General features: G+C 36.4%; 1 protein-coding gene across 1 annotated transcript; it reads right to left on the bottom strand.

The window, feature by feature from the left end:
- Positions 1-368: 368 nt before the first annotated feature.
- Positions 369-18,914, bottom strand: f5 (coagulation factor V). Its single transcript, XM_017469666.3, has 25 exons — positions 18,705-18,914; positions 18,095-18,174; positions 17,816-17,938; positions 17,018-17,230; positions 16,685-16,846; positions 16,364-16,585; positions 14,886-15,051; positions 14,625-14,805; positions 14,385-14,481; positions 11,425-11,630; positions 11,149-11,299; positions 10,834-11,046; positions 7,962-10,578; positions 7,286-7,454; positions 6,950-7,186; positions 6,650-6,866; positions 6,342-6,521; positions 6,139-6,255; positions 4,259-4,330; positions 4,055-4,140; positions 3,804-3,959; positions 3,566-3,710; positions 984-1,135; positions 716-898; positions 369-634 (listed from the first exon to the last, which is right to left on the bottom strand). Exons 1-25 carry the CDS (start codon positions 18,845-18,847, stop codon positions 488-490), a joined length of 6,435 nt encoding a protein of 2,144 aa, XP_017325155.2. The 5' UTR covers positions 18,848-18,914; the 3' UTR covers positions 369-487.
- Positions 18,915-20,019: the final 1,105 nt, after the last annotated feature.

The raw sequence follows: 20,019 nt of genomic DNA, 5'->3' as shown, positions 1-20,019 counted from the left end.
TATAAAAATATTTTGTCTATATATTAGAGACACAAAGCTTTTATTTATGATCTTTCAACCCATAGAACACTTTAGGTCCTAGTTTACATTATTTATAGTCTGACAGGATTATGGATTAAACTCATTCAGTTTAAGTGACCAGTGAAATAGGATAATGAATGAATTAATATAATAACATAAAACTTGCAAGTATGATTTCCACCACTCTAATAAAAATCATGGACCTCATGGCTATGTGTCACACACCCCTGGGGTCCCAGGAACCCACTGTGAAAACCACTGGCCTACGCTATGACAGCCTTCTTTAGAGAAGCATTATGTTCCGCTGTGTCCTCAGAACACAAAAATAAGACTGCGATATTCTCTGATCTGCATTGGTCATTATAATATAGTATGATCAGTGGCAAACATTAGATTCAAACATTGAAAATGAATATCCAAAATGTATGGACTTAGTACAGAAGGATGAAACAAAGATAAATGGTCATTATTCAAAATTACATCCCAATAGTTCAATCCTCATGGTGGCAGCATTCTGCCATTTTTTAGGATAAATTCTGATAAATCTGGAGAATATTGGAGGGTAGATATAATTTTTCACATGGCTATTGTTATCAGAGTTTCCCATGAATATCTGCAACAAAAAAAGGGAAACAAAGATTAAGTCAGTAAAACCTTTAGTAAAACTTTTGTTTACCTATGTTCGATGAGGTACCTTTATTTCGTAGTCCTCATTATCTGAGTACTTGATCCATTTCTTGCCATCATCACTGTACTCTAAAACATAAGTGGTTACAAACATCTCTGTTTTCATTGACTTTGCTCCCTGGGTAACAATTCCAGTGATCTTCTTGACATCATTTAGTTCTATCTGGAGCCATGGCTGCATGTCGTTACTCTGTGGAGGGAAAACAACATCAGAATGTAATGAATGAATGGATTTAGGATGGGTGCAATCAAAATATGATTTGTGTGTTAGCTACCTTGGCTTGCCAAGCATTGATGGATCCTTGTTTATCAAGACGGGCCAACCAAGGCTGCCACAAGCTAGAATACCAGTTGGAAGCAACAGAACTGGCGGTGATCTGATAATCTCTTATATTTCCATTCTGCATTCCCAAGGGTACAGAACACCCTGCAAACATGCATATTAGTCCTATTGTAGCCATGGGTTGATATAAGTAATACAGAAAACACGTGGCGAAAAGATTGTGCGCAGTTGTCTGTCACAATTATGCAAATGCATACCTATTTATGGAGCAAGACTGCATGAAATAATGCAACAGATAAAAAGATCAGTATAAAAATAATAATAATTTCGACAGATTTTCATTGGAACTGAAGTTTATGCTTACCAGAGGTGCTTAACCTGTATTAATTTATGGGATTTTTGTTCAGTTTAAATGGTTGTAGCTACTGGCTTACCACTTCCAGCTGGCATAATGTCCAAAGAAAGATTATTAAGTGAAACATTTGGAATAAAGCTAAATAAATAAATAAATAAATAAATAAATAAATAAATAAATAAATAAAAACATTTTCAGAGAAGTGGCTAAATGATATTTTCTGGCTAATGCTGAGTGGTACAGATTTTGCCATGCTGACAGTAAAAAAATGTCTCCTACACAGAAGCTTAAAAAATTGTAATCATCCAGTGTTTGGATTTCTGAATTTGAATAAATAAAGGCATGTGACAGTTTACTGACCATTTGATCAGTCTGGCCCAATGAGAAGCAAGACATTCATATTTTTGTAAACAGAATTCACAGTAAAATAATTTAGAAGTATGATGACTGCTTGTCTGTTGACGCAGAGTCTGCTTTGGGAGAATGAACACACCTGAAGCAAGCTGGGAAGCCTTTGGAAACTGGCTATGTGCATGATCTAGTCAATATTATTGATACCAGCAGGTCAGACTGCTACTCTAATATTCAGAAAATAATTTTATCTCTCATGCTGCCTTAAAGCTGTGTTGCTTGTGAGGGTGCACTTTGCTTTGCTGCATGTTTATATTTAGACATTTGATCCTAAGCCTGAACTGAAGCACATGACAGGTTGAATTAGACAATAAGATGTTCATGTCAGATTGAAAGTGGAAGTGAAGATGGGGTTGAGAGCGAGTTGGATAACTTATCACTTGTGTGAGTAATGAGTATCACACAGATCATACAGTGAGGGAAAAAAGTATTTGATCCCCTGCTGATTTTGTACGTTTGCCCACTGACAAAGAAATGATCAGTCTATAATTTTAATGGTAGATTTATTTGAACAGTGAGAGACAGAATAACAACAAATAAATCCAGAAAAACGCTTGTCAAAAATTTTATAAATTGATTTGCATTTTAATGAGGGAAATAAGTATTTGACCCCCTCACAATCAAAAGATTTCTGGCTCCCAGGTGTCTTTTATACAGGTAACGAGCTGAGATTAGGAACACACTCTTAAAGGGAGTGCTCCTAATCTCAGCTTGTTACCTGTATAAAAGACACCTGTCCACAGAAGCAATCAATCAGATTCCAAACTCTCAACCATGGCCAAGACCAAAGAGCTCTCCAAGGATGTCAGGGACAAGATTGTAGACCTACACAAGTCTGGAATGGGCTACAAGACCATTGCCAAGCAGCTTGGTGAGAAGGTGACAACAGATGGTGCGATTATTCACAAATGGAAGAAACACAAAAGAACTGTCAATCTCCCTCAGCCTGGGGCTCCATGCAAGATCTCACCTCGTGGAGTTGCAATGATCATGAAAACAGTGAGGAATCAGCCCAGAACTACACGGGAGGATCTTGTCAATGATCTCAAGGCAGTTGGGACCATAGTCACCAAGAAAACTATTGGTAACACACTACGCCGTGAAGGACTGAAATCCTGCAGCGCCCGCAAGGTCTGCTGCTCAAGAAAGCACATATACATGCCCGTCTGAAGTTTGCCAATGAACATCTGAATGATTCAGAGGACAACTGGGTGAAAGTGTTGTGGTCAGATGAGACCAGACCAGGTCTCCAGACCTTAATCCCATAGAAAATCTGTGGAGGGAGCTGAAGGTTCGAGTTGCCAAACATCAGCCTCGAAACCTTAATGACTTGGAGAAGATCTGCAAAGAGGAGTGGGACAAAATCCCTCCTGAGATGTGTGCAAACCTGGTGGCCAACTACAAGAAAAGTCTGACCTCTGTGATTGCCAACAAGGGTTTTGCCACCAAGTACTAAGTCATGTTTTGCAGAGGGGTCAAGTACATATTTCCCTCATTAAAATGCAAATCAATTTATAACATTTTTGACGTGTTTTACTGGATTTTTTGTTGTTGTTGTTATTCTGTCTCTCACTGTTCAAATAAATCTACCATTAAAATTATAGACTGATCATTTCTTTGTCAGTGGGCAAACGTACAAAATCAGCAGGGGATCAAATACTTTTTCACCTCACTGTACCACAGTACTCATTAGAGCACTACATGGAATACTAGTACCAAAAGATGTCAGTACTTGACTATAGCATATCTGAGCTGTGTGCATTCAATGTTCTTAAAATAGAAATGATGCAAGAACATTTCACACCTACCATCTAACTCACATCCAAAGAATTCCATGCGAACAGTTGGATAATTATATGAATGAGAGGGGTAAAGCCTCACATAACGACTAATAATAGGTGGGAAGAATATATTCTCCTTCACTTCATGGGCTTCCCTGTTGCCTTCAAAAGTCTTGGGAAGTGGAAAAGAAAACGGGCAAAATCAGCATTTAAAAATTAAGTATCTTTGATATGTATTGTAGTATACACTGAAACAGTAATTTACCTTTCTTGAAGTCTTGCTGTCTCCCTTATACCAACTCCATCTTTTGCGGTCTGTGCTGTAGAAGATTGTGTAGTTCAGAACAAAGTGAGATGTGAAGAATTGTTTGGCTCCCTGTGTAGCTATTTTACTGATCACCACTGGCCGCTGGAAGTCTACCTGGACAGCAGGACCAACCATCTTCTTGTAATTACTCAGTAACATGCTGTAATTTATGGGATAATAACTTATAGACTGCCATTATGTGATGATACCTGAATCCACTGGTCTTGCTTTGTTGTACTCCATGCATTGTACTTTCCTGTATTGTGCAGTCTGGCCAAATTGGGAAGCCAGTAATCTTGAATATAGCATGAATTTAAATTGGATCGTTAATCATGGTTATTGTCAAGCTATCTGAATCATATATTATATATGACTATGCCACATATTACAAATGTCTAGGGTTGTGATAATACCTCTATAATCTGATGCTGTTATTTGACTGTCTTTAACAGCTCCAGAATTCAGACCAAGAGGGTGGCCACATACTGCACAATAAAAACAGAAAGAATACATTTGCAATATAGTGATGGGAGGAATTTGAAGGATATTCCCATTTATTTAAAATATATATATATATATATATATATATATATATATATATATATATATATATATATATATATATATATTTTTTTTTTTTTTGGCTATACACTGAAGACATTTGGGTTTGGGTTAAGGTCTGGTGGTTGACTTGGCCAGTCTAAAACCTCCCACTGTTTTCCCCTGATAAAGTCCTTTGTTGACTTGGCAGTGTGTTTTGGGTCATCATCTTGCTGCATGATAAAATTCCTCCCAATTAGATTGGGATACATTAGATTATATGTATCTTTTTGTAAATTGGCAGACAAAACGTTACTGTGGACTTCTGAATTCATTCTGCTGCTACCATCATCTTGAGTTACATCATCAATAAAGATTAGTGAGCCTGTTCCAGAAGCAGGCATGCAAACCCAAGCCATGACACTACCTCTACCATGGTAGAGGCTGATGAGCTTATATGTTTGGGATCATGAGCAGATCTATTCTTTCTCCACACTTTTGCCTTTCCATCACTTTTGGTAGAGGTCAATCTTGGTTCCAGAACATTTGTGGGTCATCTCTGTATTTCTTTGTGAATTGCAATCTGGTCTTCCGATTCTAACTGCTGATTAGTATTTTGCATCTTGTGGCATGGCTTTTATATACTCACCATCCACTTTCATAGGACTATATGTACATCTGGTGATTTATGCAGTTATCCAATCAGCCAATCATGTGGCAGCAGCACAATGCATGGAATCATTCAGATACAGGTTGAGAGGTTCAGTTAATGTTCACATCAAACATCACAATGGGGAAGAAATGTGATCTCTGTGATTTTTGAGTATTTCAGAAACTTGTGATACCTTCACCCTTGTCCTGTGGAGGTTGTTGGTGATGTCACTGATGGTTGTTTTTTTTTTGTCATTAATTGCTGTTGTTTTCCTTGGCTGACCTGTTCAGTATCTGGTTCTTAGTACACTGGTGGATTCTTTCAGGACGTTCCAAATTGTTGTATTGGCTATGCCCAATGCTTGTGCAGTGGCTCTGATAGATTTTCCCTCTTTTCTCAGCTTCAAAATTGCTTGCTTTTCTCCCACAGACAGCTCTCTGCTCTTCATGTTGGCTTATCCTATTTAACAACAAATGCAGTCTTCACAGATGAAACCCAGGGCTCAAACCAAGCCCAAGCCAAGGGTAGACATTCAGAGCTATTAATTATTTATGTAATCTAACAGGCACACTGGGGCAACAAAAACACCTGTCAGTCACATTTTCCAGTATTTTTGATCCATCACATGTTTCATTATTCTTGAAAAATGGGTGGGTTCAAACAAAAGGTGCCATGTTGTAAGTTGTTTAACACAGTTACATGTAAATATCAGGAAGTTAAAATTGAATTTCTCATCTATTGCCTCATAATCATCTTTTGATATCAAACCCAAATGTCTTAAATGTATATCAAAAACAATATAATTTGCTTTACTGTTCCAATACTTTCAGAGGGGACTGTATGTCATCATCACAGTCAGCCGCATTCACTCATGCTGTCTAAGCTACACACATTTCTTACTATTCTTGCTCGATTTGCTTCTAAAACATTATGCTCTACTGAACAAGTTGGATGTTCATTTTCCTCTTCAAATATGCAAGTCTGCTCATGGCGCTCATCTATATAGAGGTCATTGTTTCGCAAACAACACATCAATATAGATTTCATTTTAATTGAAAAACTCAAAGTATTATGTTAAACAGTGTTCAAATAGTTTGATACCATTGTCTAACACTAAAAATAGTGTCTGCATCCCTCTTTGCTGGGGGATTCCGACCTCAGACTCCAACATCCAGAGCCCTGGCTTTGAGGGCATCATCTCCAGAGTTGCAAAACCTCCTGCATAACAGCACCAGAAATGCAAAAAGGGTTCATTAACTAGTTTCAAGTATGTAAAACGACAGAAAACATGCAAAAATGCAAACCTGGTAAAAGTGGATATACTCCCTGACGATGGGGGTCTTTATGCTTGTTAAAAAAGGTTTGCCCATGAAAGTGAATGCTGTGGAAGTCTTTTGGAGAGCCCATGTTTATAAGATGCCAGTTTACTAGCTGATTAGCATACATGCGAAGTCCTTTAAGACTGTATATAATTCCATTGATAGCTAATAGGAAAGAAGTACAAAAAAAGACAGCTGATAAGGTGTGCATTTAGATTTGGTTGATTAGATCATACTAATGTTCAGGAATTTTAAGAAATTCAGCAACAAAAACACTAAATAGCATAAAATACCATGAAATCTGATATTGTTATTGAAATTTGGGTCCATTATTGCTTTTTGGTTTGTCTTCTTGAGAATCTCCCGGTTTTGGTCATAGTACCAGCTCTTGTTCTCATCAAATGTCATAAAAAGTAACATAAATTCTTGTGTGTCTATTGGATTTTTAGACAGGGTGCCCTTCCTACAAATCAGAAGTGGCCCAATCAGTCCAGAATGGATGTCTCGCTCCTACATAAACAAAATCCAGAAATCATCTTCATGCTAAAATGCTTTACATGGTAGCAACAAGGCAGTCCCATATTTGAACTTACAGGATTTACGCCAGAGTAGTAGGTCCATATTCGACAGTGAGATTCATCATTTAATGGCCCCACTTTGTCATTTACTGTCCAAATATATGTAAAAGTTGAATTGGGCTGAACTGCATTATCATACTTGTACCAGTAAGGTGAGTTATCTTCATAATTCAGCCCCTCCATATTTTTGCTATATGACACCCCATTTGCATGCAATGAGTATGGACGGCTGGCAAGATTCCTGAACACTATCTAGAGTGAAAGATAGACTTGTATTAGGCTTTAATGTATATTTGAATTATCATTTTGAAGTCCAAAGTCCAAACACTTCATTCAGTTAACAGATCTTACATATATGGTTTCATCAACTTCAGCCTTAATGACTGGACCCATGATGCCAAGATGCTCTTCGACTTCTCCACGAGAGTCTGGTGTTGTAAAGGAGCTGTCCAAATATGATCTGAAGAGCACTTTCTTGAACAGCGTGGGCCTCTCCTTCACTGAGGCTTTATCTTCCCTCCTTTAGAGATGAACAGAAGAAACAAAGTAGTGACTCATCCAAAAAACAATGAGGTACACTGTTTGTGAAATGTCTTAGGACTTCAGCTTCAAACCAGGTTTTTGTGTTCATCAATGTTTTCCAGTTGTGTCTTTTATATAGACACAATTATTTGCAATGTGTACATTTGTAAGCTTGAATTCTGAAATCTTCTAAATTTCAATTATATGCTTATCTTGAACAAAGGACTTTCAGAGTCCAAATATTTCACTGTCTGGGAAGATATGCAGGGTGACTTCCTGGTTCTTCTTGTTTTATTTATTTATATATAATTATTATTTACCACATAATTAGTTTAGTTTTTTTTTTTTTTAACTTATTTACAAAATGTAGTTTACAACATTTTTTATATTATTATACTTTACTAAATTGTAGATTTAATAAAAGTTCATTATAGTATTCCAAACGAACAGGACATTTGATCAAGCAAAGTCTTTCTTGGACTATAAGAAGTGAAATATTGATTACCTTTGTCCATAGCCTGCATAATCCCAGTTAACTTCTTCAGCAGTGATGAAGTAGACCCTAGTCTTGCTGCCAGCCATTTGCAAGGAATATTTAGTTACTTCATCGAGTACATCAGTTTCTGTTTGAGGTGGTTTACCATATGGGTCTTTGTATTCAACATATTCATATTCTTCTTTTTCATCATGGGTGTTCTCATTATCAAAATCCAGATCATCACGAGGAACATATATTTCATAGTCATTGAAGTCATTCCTGGGAATTCCTAGGACTATTGCTTTTGGCAGTATGTCTTCTTCACTGAAGTTGGGCTTGGTAGTCCTTGGTGTTAACTGAGAAGGAGCAAAACCCCGTGGAGAGAAGCTTCGTGGAGAGATGTCACTACGAAGTTGTGGTTTGTATGCCTTTTTTTTTTTTGTCTTCATGCCATACCCTTTCATCGGTGTCACCCTTTGTAGATGAACTTTTTTCTTCTCTTCATTGGCACTGTTTGGTTGCTTGTCTGTTATGTATTTGTTCATGTAATCTGCGAACTTCACCGGCACCAGCTCATGTTTGCTGTCATAACTCCAGTTCTTTGCTTGTGTATCCAAAGGTGTGGTGAGAATGACCATAGTGTTGTTACTGTCCTTTAGGTAAATAACCACTTCATTAAGACTCTTTTCTGGTGTAAACTGCTCTGAATTACTGTCTGGCAGTAGGATATTAGTGTGGGAGGAGTTACTTTCTGCAGATGAAAGGTTGAAAATGCCATTAGAAAAGGAAGTATTCTTAAGGCTCTCTGAATTTAACTCTTCTGATGATGTCCAGAGGTTACTGACTTTCGAAGTCATTGTCTCATTATGTGCATAGTCAGTGAAAGGAACTATGGCAGAGAATGTATCATTCTGAGGAAAGTTTGTTCTCTCTATGCTTTCACGTCCAAGGAATGTGTCAGAACCATACAGCATGTTGTTGGATTTTTGAATGTTTGAGTATGGGTAGTCCTGGGTGCTAGTAAGTTCTCTGACCTCCTCCTGGGTGATGTGTCTGATATTTTCCTGCACTGAAAATTCAGAGTCCACTTGGGTATTATTTACTTCTTTATCTTCATCAACTGAAAATTCGAAGTCCACTTGGGTATTATTTAATTCTTTATCTTCACTGACTGAAAATTCGGAGTCCACTTGGGTGCTATTTAATTCTTTATTTTCACTGACTGAAAATTCAGAGTCCACTTGGGTGCTATTTAATTCTTTGTCTTCCTCCACTGAAAATGTGTAGTCCACTTGGGTGCTATTTAATTCTTTATCTTCCTCCACTGAAAATGTGTAGTCCAGTTGGGTGCTATTTAATTCTTTTTCTCCCTCCACTGAAAATTCATAGTCCACCCGGGTGCTATTTAATTCTTTGTCTTCCTCCACTGAAAATTCATAGTCCGCTTGGGTGCTATTTAATTCCTTTTGTTCCTCAACTGAAAATTCAGAGATCACTTGGGTGTTATTTAATTTTTTAGCTTCATCCACTGAAAATTCGGAGTCCACTTGGGTGTTATTTAATTTTTTAGCTTCATCCACTGAAAATTCAGAGTCCACTTGGGTGCCATTCAATTCTTGAATGACCTTCAGTGTAAAATCTGAGACTACTTTCGGGTTATTCACTTCTTGACTTATTTCATATAATGATTCTGAGTTCTTATTTGTATGATTTAATTCTTGGGCATCCTCAAGCTGTTCCAAAATGCTTTTGTTAGGAAGTTCTGTAGGTGAGATGTTGTACTCAACTAAATGCTTATGGCTTTTTGTTTCTATTCGTTCAACATTATCCAGTAGCACAAAATCTTTCATATCTTCAACGTCTGTAATGCTAATATGAGAGTTAGGAGCAGGTACACTGTAAATAAATATGTTGTCCCTTGACCTGTCATTGTCATCTACCACCTCCACAGAGTTCATCATTAAGAATTCCAGGGTCTGTGCCTCTGTTACGTTCTCTTTATGAGTCTTTGAGGTTTGGGTTGATAGCAAAGGCCTTATCTCTTCTGTTACTAATGATGTATTGTGTTTGTTCTCTGAGGTGATTTCACCATCAATATTTTGTAGAAGTGAGACGTTATGGGGAAAAGTGGTGATACGGTTAGTTCCACTGATTCTGGAGTTAGCAGGTGCCGACTCCAGAGATAATTTGATCGGTGACTCGATTGTGCTTTCATTTTGAACAGCTTTTGTTGTAAGGTTGTTGTCATCAAATTCAAACCCCAAATGGGTTATGTTTTGGGTCACATCAGTGTGAAGTAGCGTATCATCAGTAGTATCTAAGATAGAAAGGTCTAACTCTTCCATATCATTTTCACTTGTGTATTTCTGTGACCTTATACCAAGAAGAACTGCATAATCATCAGAGTCTGGATCAATAACAGCAGTTGTGCTTGGCTTTGATTTTGATTTCTCCTTTTTCAATACTGTCTCATCTATGGGTTTCCACACACTGAAGGTCTCTGGTACCTCTGGTACTGGATCATAATCATCATAATTGTAAGAATTTTCCACGACGTAATCCCTAAAGCATTCAACATCCTGAAACTTCACTCTTAATCCTTTTTGAGTCTCGTGTGTATTCAGTGATGCCATTAGCCAAACTCCTTAATAATAAGAATAGAAGGTATAATAAAAAAAGGGGGGGGGGGGGGGGTATGTTATAGTACATAACCATCAATTTCTAATGTCATTGCAAACAAATGCATTCCATACTGCATGAAATAATGTAGTAAGTTGTTAAAGAACATATTACTGATAATTACACATTTACAAGAATATTGGTTTCTATTTGCCCCCAAACTGTTCTTTAATTAATATTTACATGTCACATATGTAAATATTAATTAACACATACTGACCAATATTAGCCATGTTCATGGAGATTGTCTCTCCTGTCATGGGGAACAGACTAAGGATGTCCTCCTCTTTGTTGTTAAGCTCAAATGTGTGTCCATAAAATGTGGCTGTTTGGATGTCATCTTGTTCCCCAACACTAGACACATGCCAAGTTGCAATCTCACCATTGCAAAACCCCAGGACCTGGCCACTTTCATAAACATAACCATTGATTGCTGTGGAAGATAATTAAATTATGATGATTAATAATCGAGTTAATAAAGCAAATGTTGCTTACTGTGCATACCATTACTCACTGTGCATACAAATCTACTCACTGTGCATAACATTTGATTTATAGAACTCTAGGTCATCTGGTTTTACATTTTTTGGTTCACCACAGTATGTGATGATGTTTTCATTTAGGTACCAACTCTTGTTTTCATCAAAAACTGCAAACATAGCATGCTGTTCCTTGTCTGCTCTCAGCTGAAAAATGGAGCAACTATTTGTAATTAACACATTATCAGATGAATCAATAATGGTTGTCACATGAGATATACAAAATTACTCACTTGTTTAAAAAATAAAGAACAAAAACCATAAACAGTTACCTGGACATTCCTGGTACTGAGGGATTGGCTTTTGCAGATGAGAAGTGGCCCAACAAGGCCTGAAGCAATGTCTCGTGGAGTGTTCACTGCACTATGGTACATCCTGGTCAGACATCTTGAATCACTGTTTAATGGTTCGTCCTCCTCAATGACTCGCCACACATATGTGTAAGTCTCCCCTGGTTGCACTGCATGGCTCTGGTACCCTTTCAGATTATAAGAGACATTGAATGAAGCAATGAATGTCACTTAATTGGTCTATTCTCTTTTGAAACATTGGGTCTTATTTATCAAGCTGGATACAAATGGATTTATTTGTAAATCATTAGGAGCATTTGCACACGAAATCTGATATTCAAGAAAATCCTATAATTGTGGAAATACTTTTGTATCCTACTCGTGTTCTTGAGTGTATGTAAAAAGAAGACTAACTAATGTAAATCTTGACTGATTGGCTTCAAATCATATATGTAATTAGCATGTATTGCTACAATTTTATATATGGATTATACTGTCAAGTTTAAATGACTTACTTACATTTACACGCACAAATGTAATGAAAATTTTGTAAAAACCCAGTCGTGTCATGTTAATTATATTTATGAAAGGCATTAAATCTGAAGAAAAAAAAAATCTGAAAAAATTAGAGAAAGCAACACAAACCATGAATTAAGACAAATAAGACTAGTCATTCAATTAAGAAGAATTGCCACTGTATAAAAGGAGGACTGGCTGCAATGGCTCAGACTGTTCTGTTTGTCATGGCATCTACCTTAAATGTTGTGCAACACATTATTAGAGCCAGAAATAGGTAACAGATGAATAAGTGATCTGGTATTTCTCAAGCTGCAACCTGGCATATATTCCCTAGCCTGTTTTGCATCTTTAATCAGTTTCCTTATGACACATACCCTCCTGCTTTTTCAACCTGGCATCATGGATGGCACACTGTTGCATGATTGACTTCTGGCTGAGACACTTTACTTTGGATAAAAAATAACCATTTAGTCCCCTCTGAAATTATTGAAACAGTAAGACCAATTCTTTTGTTTTTGCTATACATGGAGACAATAGAGTAGAATTTCAGCTTTAATTTCCTGATATATTTACCCAAGCATAGGAACAGATAGGCTTTAAGTAAATAACACTTAATATTTGGCTGCATATCATTTGCTGGCAATAATTGCATCAAGTCTGTGACCCACTCACCGCCAAATTGTTGCATTTATCTTTTGTGATACTTTTTCAGGTTTGTACCACAGCTTCATTCAGTTACTATCTGTTCTGGGGGGTTTCTCCCTTCTGCTACCATCATGAGTTACATTATCAATAAAGATTAGTGAGCCTGTTCCAGAAGCAGCAAGCCCAAGCCATGACACTACCTCCACTATGCTTGACTGATGAGCTCATATGTTTTGTATCATGAGCAGATCCTTTCTTTTTCCACACTTTGGCTTTTCCATCACTTTAGTACAGGTTACTCTTGGTTCTTGGTTAATCAAATTGAACTCAAATATGGCTTTCCAGTTCTTACTGCTGATAAGTGGTTTGCATTTCATAAATACCTATATTTCTCTCAACATCTTCATCAAACAGTGGATTGTGATACCTTCACCCCTGCCCTGTGGAGGTTGTTGTTGATGAAACTGACTGTTGTTTTAGGGGGTTTTTTCCTTCATAGCTCTGACAATGTTTCTGTCCTCATTTGCTGTTGTTTTCCGTGGCCGACCTTTTCCTTGTCTGGATGTTAGTGCACCAATGGTTTCCTTCTCTTTCAGGACATTCCAAATTGTTGTATTGGCTATGCTCAATGCTTGTGCAATGGCTCTGATTGATTTTCCCTCTTTTATCAACTTCAAAATGGATTGCGTTTCTTCTATAAACAGCTCTGTGGTCTTGTTGGTTTATCTTTTTTAACAACAAATGCAGTATTCACAGGCAAAACTCAGGACTCACATTCAGACATTCAGCACTACTAATTATTTAAATAATCTAACAGGGTACACTGGGGCAACAAAAAAACACCTGTCAGTCACATGTTCTAATATGTTTGATCACTTGCAAAATGAGTGGGGTCAATCAACAACACAGGTGGCATGTTGTAAGTTGTTTATCAGGAAATGAAAGCTGATATGAAATGAAAGCTGAAATTCTGATCTATCTTACATAAAATTTTTTGAACCCAACTGTCTTTAGTGTATAGCAACAACAAATGAAGTCGCCTTGCCATTCCAATATTTTCGAAACAGTTCCCTGTATGAGGTGCTTATTTACAGTAAATATATATAGATTTTTCTCTGTTTTCGTGTCAATCCAGAGTTGTTTTACCACCTGTAATTTGGATTTTAAAAAATCCAAGGAATTGTTACACTGGTAAATATATATATATATATATATATATATATATATATATATATATATATATATATATATATATATATATATTTTTTTTTTTTTATTGTCATAGACATGACTCAAAATAGCATCCACTTTCTGCTCCTGACTTTTTTGCCATTTAGTCATCATTCAACAGCTCTCCCTCAGTTTTGCCTTTTATGGAGTCTTGTTGGAGTCACTAACTGCAAATCAAACGTGCCGTGCACACACCTTTTATTTATTCTTTTTATTTATTTATTTATTTGTTTGTTTATTTATTTTTTACATGCTTTGTAAATCTAGTGGAAACTTTTTATTTTGTTTGGCTTATGCAAACATTTACACACAACTTTACTAAAAGATTGATAAATGAGGCCCAATGTCTGCATTGGATTTTGAGATTAAAGTTATTAAAGTTATCAAATAATTAATTTAATTTAATTTTCAATGTACAGGCACAAATGTACAGCAATTTTTTACATAATCAGCATTTACACCATCAAAATGGTGATGGTGAAAAAAGTTAATTTTAAATTAACTTTAGAATATAACATACTGTAAATGTAAATGGTCATTTTACTAACCTCCCTCCGGGTAATTGGCTCCCTCTGCTGCTTTATCAATGGTTAATCCATGAGGATAAATGCTGTATGGACGTGATGCTTTGTTTTTGAACACAATCTGTAAACATGGAAAAATAAGTTAACATAATCATTGATTATCAGAAAGGACACCAGCCTACGCTACCAAAACAATCGTGTCAAATGGCATGATTTTGTTATGGCTTGTACTTTGTTCTGGCTTTTTAAAAAACATTTTTTTACCTTTATTATGTCTCTGATCTGTGCTCTGATCACAGGACCAAGAATTCCCAACTCTTTCTTCCTTTGTTTCTGTTCTGCCCTTTCTTTAAATGACTCATCTGTATACTGGGTGAACACAGCTTTTTTATATTTCTTACCAATCCGTCCTATGCCCTGTTTTAAGTACGTGGACCGAAAATCCCTATGTGAGAAGAAACAAGATATCTGTAAGCACAGTTAACACAGGGCATTATACATTGTTTAAAAGTGTTTGGTGTGTACCTGTCCACATTATCTGGCAAATTTGGGGCATAATCCCAAATTATCTCCTCAGCTGCAATGTAGTAAATCCATTCTTGACTCTCTCGCCTTTGTTGGATGGTGAGCTTTCGCTTTGGTGCAATAAACTCTTCACATGTATTAACATTCAGGAAACCATGCATCCCAGCTGAAATAAAGTGAGGAGCATTAGTCATGTTCTTTTTATATTTAGTTTTTAAATAATTCTGTGATTTTAATTATAAGAGGGGTTTTTTTTTTGGGTGGGAGCAAGGCACTGTGAATTGGAGTGATTGTAAGTTAATATACAGTGGCTATACAAAGTTAACACACCCCTGTTAAAATGATAGCTTTTTTGATAGTAAAACCAAGACAATCCAAGATAAATAATTTTACACCTTTAATGTGATATAGCAACTAACAATATTTAAAAAAAAAAAAACAAAAACAAAAAACAAATAGAAATATTTGGCCCACAAAAAATATTATTTATTTATTTATTTACAATAACCTGATTGCACAAGTATACATACCCTTTTATAATGGGGAATGTGACTGTGCTCAGAATTATCCATTGACTTTAACCATGACATTTAAAGTCATTGCAAAGGAATTTCCAAAACATGTAAACGTACCATGGAACATCGTGACAACACCACATTGACATTACCAAGAACAGGACATCATCCAAAATAGATGAAAAGACAAGAAGAACTCTTATCAGGGAGGCTACCAGGAGACCTACAGCAATATTAAAGGAACTGCAGGAACAAGTACTGGTTACTCCCTGCATGTGACAGCAATCTCTCATTTTATTCACATGTGCTTTGGGGTAGTGTCAATAGGCAAAAGCCCTTTCTCCTGAGAAAGAACAACAACAACAACAACAACAACAGCAACAACAAAACATCAAATGCATTGTGGTCTGATGAGACTAGGGCACAGAAACAAGACAGCTTATCACCCAAAGAACACCATACACATGTCGAAGCATGTTGGTGGCAGTATCTTGCTATTGGGCTGCTCTCTGGGACTGGGGCTCTAGTCAAGAGGGAATCATATCATCATGGATATTTCCAAATACCAGTTAATTTAGGCACAAAACCTGCAAGCCTCTGTTAGACAGCTGAAGATAAAGAAAAAATTTAACCTTCCAGCATGACAACAACCTAAAGCACAAATCCAATTCAACAAAGGAATGATTTCAGAAGAAGAAAATCAATGTTTTTGAATGGGTCAGTCAGAGCCCAGGCCTAAATCTTATCGAGAACCTGTGGAATGACTTGAACGGGCTGTCCACCTCACAAGAGATCTTCTTGTAATTTTATAGAGCAGAAGCATTTTTGCAAGGAAGAGTTGCCCCCCCCATTATATTATTCTATTATTTGTTTTTCACCTGAATTTTCTTGGTTGCTATATCATCACATGAATTTTGTCAAAGGAGCAACTAGATGTAGTCTTGTTCTCTCACCAGGTCTTACCTTCCAAGTGTTTGCTAATGTGAGAAGAGAGAAGCCAGCGACCAGGGTAGATGGCCACCATCTCTGCACTAGTAGCTGTGCTACTGATAATGCCGATTGAAGACACCTTGTGCCCACTCTGCTGTAGAACCTGGCCATTGAAGTGCACGGAAAAAAGCTCTGGCTCAGAACTCATACCGATCAAGTGCCAGGTTACTTTGGAATGTGCACACACATTAAGATCTGGAGAAGATCAAGAGAAATATTACAAGAGAGCAACCAACTCATAGAACTTGTAAAGGCATTGATATTCTCTCATAGTTGAAAACTTAACCAGCTTACCAGGGACAGTGCCATTTGTGAAGCCATTGATTGTGTATTTCACATTCTCCTGAAGTGGTGCATCCCTTTTGCTGTACCAGGTGTTGCTCTCATCAAACACCCCGAACAACAGTGTGAATTCCTGATGGAAATGGACCTGCTTTCCAGACTCATCAAGACTGCCTGTGGAGCAAAGGCATACAATATCAGGCTGACTGAGCATTAGAATAAACAGAGTTATCTGTAACCCCTTGGTTATCCAATCTATCTGACCATTAAAAGGAAAGAGCTCACTATTGATGAACTGATTCATATTGTCTATAATAATGAGGATAACGATAAAAATAAACATACCATTCTTACAAATTAACAGTGTACCAATCAGGCCTGTGTTGTAGTCCTTGACAATATCATTGTGTGAGAAATATGTGTATGTGACACACGGGGGATCTGCAGCATGTGGAGCCACCTCTGGAGTTACCTCCCAGTAGTATGTATGCTCTTTGCCAGGAAATATGACATCATCCTCTTTCTCAAACTGGGAAGTGTTGTCAAAGTATAACGCTCCTAAAAGATTAAAGGTTTGCAAATGTTAATGTTAATTGCCACCTGTTTATACAAAGTTCACAGGCAATATTCACCTTAGTGTCAGGAGTAAATTCTATATGTGGAGGTGAAAAAAATGATCTTCCCTCATTTATATTTGGACTTAGATACAGAGAGTGGTTAATATGTATAAAAATGGGAAAGACATCTGTTCTTACCGGCAATTTGTTTCCTCAGTTAAACAGATAACAACTTAATAGCTGAGAGTTTGCTGCACTTTGGTGGGATAAGATATTTAGCTATTTTTTTCCACTGCCATTGAAATAGAGTGAACATTTAGTTAATAGTTTTCTAGTCTTCATTTTGGACTTAGGTACACCCTGTGGTTAATATGTATGGCAAAGATAAATACACCTCTTCAGTTTGTTTACCCAACTGGACAAGTTCCACTGAAAAAAAATTATTTTCCTAAGCATGGTTTTCATTATAATGTTGCACATTTTTATAAATGTGATTTCTATACACAGTCATTTCTATACACAGACTGATTATAGCTCATATAATGTTATCATTCAATTGATACATTTAAGGCATTGTTATACAGACCTTCAGACTGTTTTCCATAAGCAATACCATGTGAATGGATACTACAGGGATGATCCGCCATGTTCCTAAAAGTGACAATGATGGTGTCACCAACTTGGCCATGGAGCGTGGGTCCCAGCAGCCCTGTAGACATAAAATGAATTAATAATTCTCTAGTAGTTTCAGAGATTCACTTAAGTGTAGTGTCTAGTAGGATTCTTGTTAGTGTAGTTTGCAAGTGATGACTCAATGAATGCATAATAAAATAAGAACATCCACCTTACAGAAATAATTGAATACCTGACCATGGAGTTGTTTTAGCCTTTTTGAAACCTGGGTCATATTCCCTGTACACTGTCTTTCTATAGATGGGACCAACACTAGATGGGACCAGAAAAAAAACAGAACTAATCAATTAAAAGTAATGAAAATATATAATTCAATATCACAATTCAGATGAACTGAACCAGTCTGGTTCAGTTAGAAAAACGTTTTCTATCTAAATAATTATTGCTAAACAAGCTAAGCATTTTAGTACTGGTCACAGAAAAAAATCACAAAATTTACCACCAAGATTGGTATAGACCTTGCTCTAAAAGACGCATACAAAATAGGTCTTTTGGATATACACTCATTTGATGTTAACAAACTTAAAATATATATAAATATATATTTTTAACACATGCATAACATTTCTTACATATAGTAATATTTGTAGATGGTCCAAAAAACATATTAACAAAAATGTTTCATTTCATAACAGTTTTAAATTAAACTATTTCTATTAATAATAATGATGTAAATGAAAAACGTGACCCAAAATTAAGTCATCACACACGTGCGAAAAAAAACATGACTAAATTAAATTCTTGACATATTTTTAAAGTACTGCCAGATAATGATAAAATACCTTTGGGTTCCATTTGTTGTATAATCCCAATTAATGTTAACTGCAGCAATGTAGTAGTGTCTCTCCAATGCTGTTGCACATTGACTCAGAAAAGACAGAAGGGCCAAAGCATACAAAGCAACTGGCCAAAGAGAAAACTTCATATTTCAGCCCGGAGCTCCAGGTAAGGAGCGTCTGTTCAAGAGTGCAGGACCTTCTGATCTCTCAGTAAAGATTAGCTTTATAGATTAGCTGCTCCCCCACAGAAACCATACACAAACACCCCCCCCCCACACACACACACACACACACACGCACACACATAAGCACACACACCATTGGGCAATGTTATGTTCTCTCATTCTTACAAATCTTACAAAATGCCAACTTTTAATTATTACCTTTAACTGCTTAAGGTGTTTAGTTGAAAATAAGGTTATAATTCAAAATATATTATTACCCTGATAGTGTAACCCTTTTGTTCCATCACAAATCTCCTAATATCCAGATTTCATGAATAACAGTCAGTGCTTTCAAAGCAAACAAGAACCTAATGCCTGCTAAACCTATTATGATTGTTATAGTTATTATCAATGAAATCTGCATTCCCAGAACTACATCTACACACAATGTATCACATAACAACAACAGAAATTTTAACTTAACTTAAACATTGGAATGACAAATAGAAAAGGGAACTATTAAATGTTCATTAGAAATTAGTGTTCTTTACAAGTGTAAATGTGCACATGCTGCAATAAAAACACAGAGGTCCTTTAACCACTGACAACTGGAGAACATACAATTGGTTCTTGCTATTATGTACTAGAGGAAAGGCAAAATAGAAAAATGCTGGCCAGTGATCGTCAAACCATAGTGGATGAAATGCTCAGTTTTTATCTTGAACAAAGATTATCAGGATTTGTTTTCTTTTGTACGATTTCTGATCTCTAGCTCATTTATACTTTATACTTTGCCTTTATAATAAAACCCCACTAACTTTAATCTAGAGTAGAATGTTGATTAAATGAATGGATATTTGCTTGCACCCTTATTAAAATACAATATTGTCTTAATTCTAGCACAGCATAAGCTTTAGATAATCCTCCTACTAAATTTGTCATGATAGCCAAAACTTTCAGATAAGATATGTATTACTTTTCAAAGTACTGTTCTATTACAAAATCTGTGAAAATTCCAAGAAGTTGGAAGATATATTTACTGAGTTACAGTTTAAGTAATAAACACAGGATTTTGTTTTTCAGGGTTTATGCTCCGGCCTTTAGTTTCAGTAAAGGGTAATGTTAATGTTACAGCATACAAAGGCGATTTAGAC

The sequence above is a fragment of the Ictalurus punctatus genome, chromosome 6 (genome assembly GCF_001660625.3).
Source record: "Ictalurus punctatus breed USDA103 chromosome 6, Coco_2.0, whole genome shotgun sequence".
NCBI lineage: Eukaryota > Metazoa > Chordata > Actinopteri > Siluriformes > Ictaluridae > Ictalurus > Ictalurus punctatus.
The sequence above is the reverse complement of the archived record's forward strand: the minus strand, read 5'-3'. Positions and strand labels throughout refer to the sequence as shown.

Bases quoted from the DNA above. Each gene is read 5' to 3' on its own strand.
- f5 (XM_017469666.3), bottom strand. From the start codon at position 18,847: ATGAAGTTTTCTCTTTGGCCAGTTGCTTTGTATGCTTTGGCCCTTCTG. The intron at 16,586-16,684 runs GTAAGCTGGTTA...GATCTTCTCCAG, and splicing joins CACAAATGGCACTGTCCCTG to ATCTTAATGTGTGTGCACAT. The intron at 11,047-11,148 runs GTGAGTAGATTT...TATCTTCCACAG, and splicing joins TAAATCAAATGTTATGCACA to CAATCAATGGTTATGTTTAT.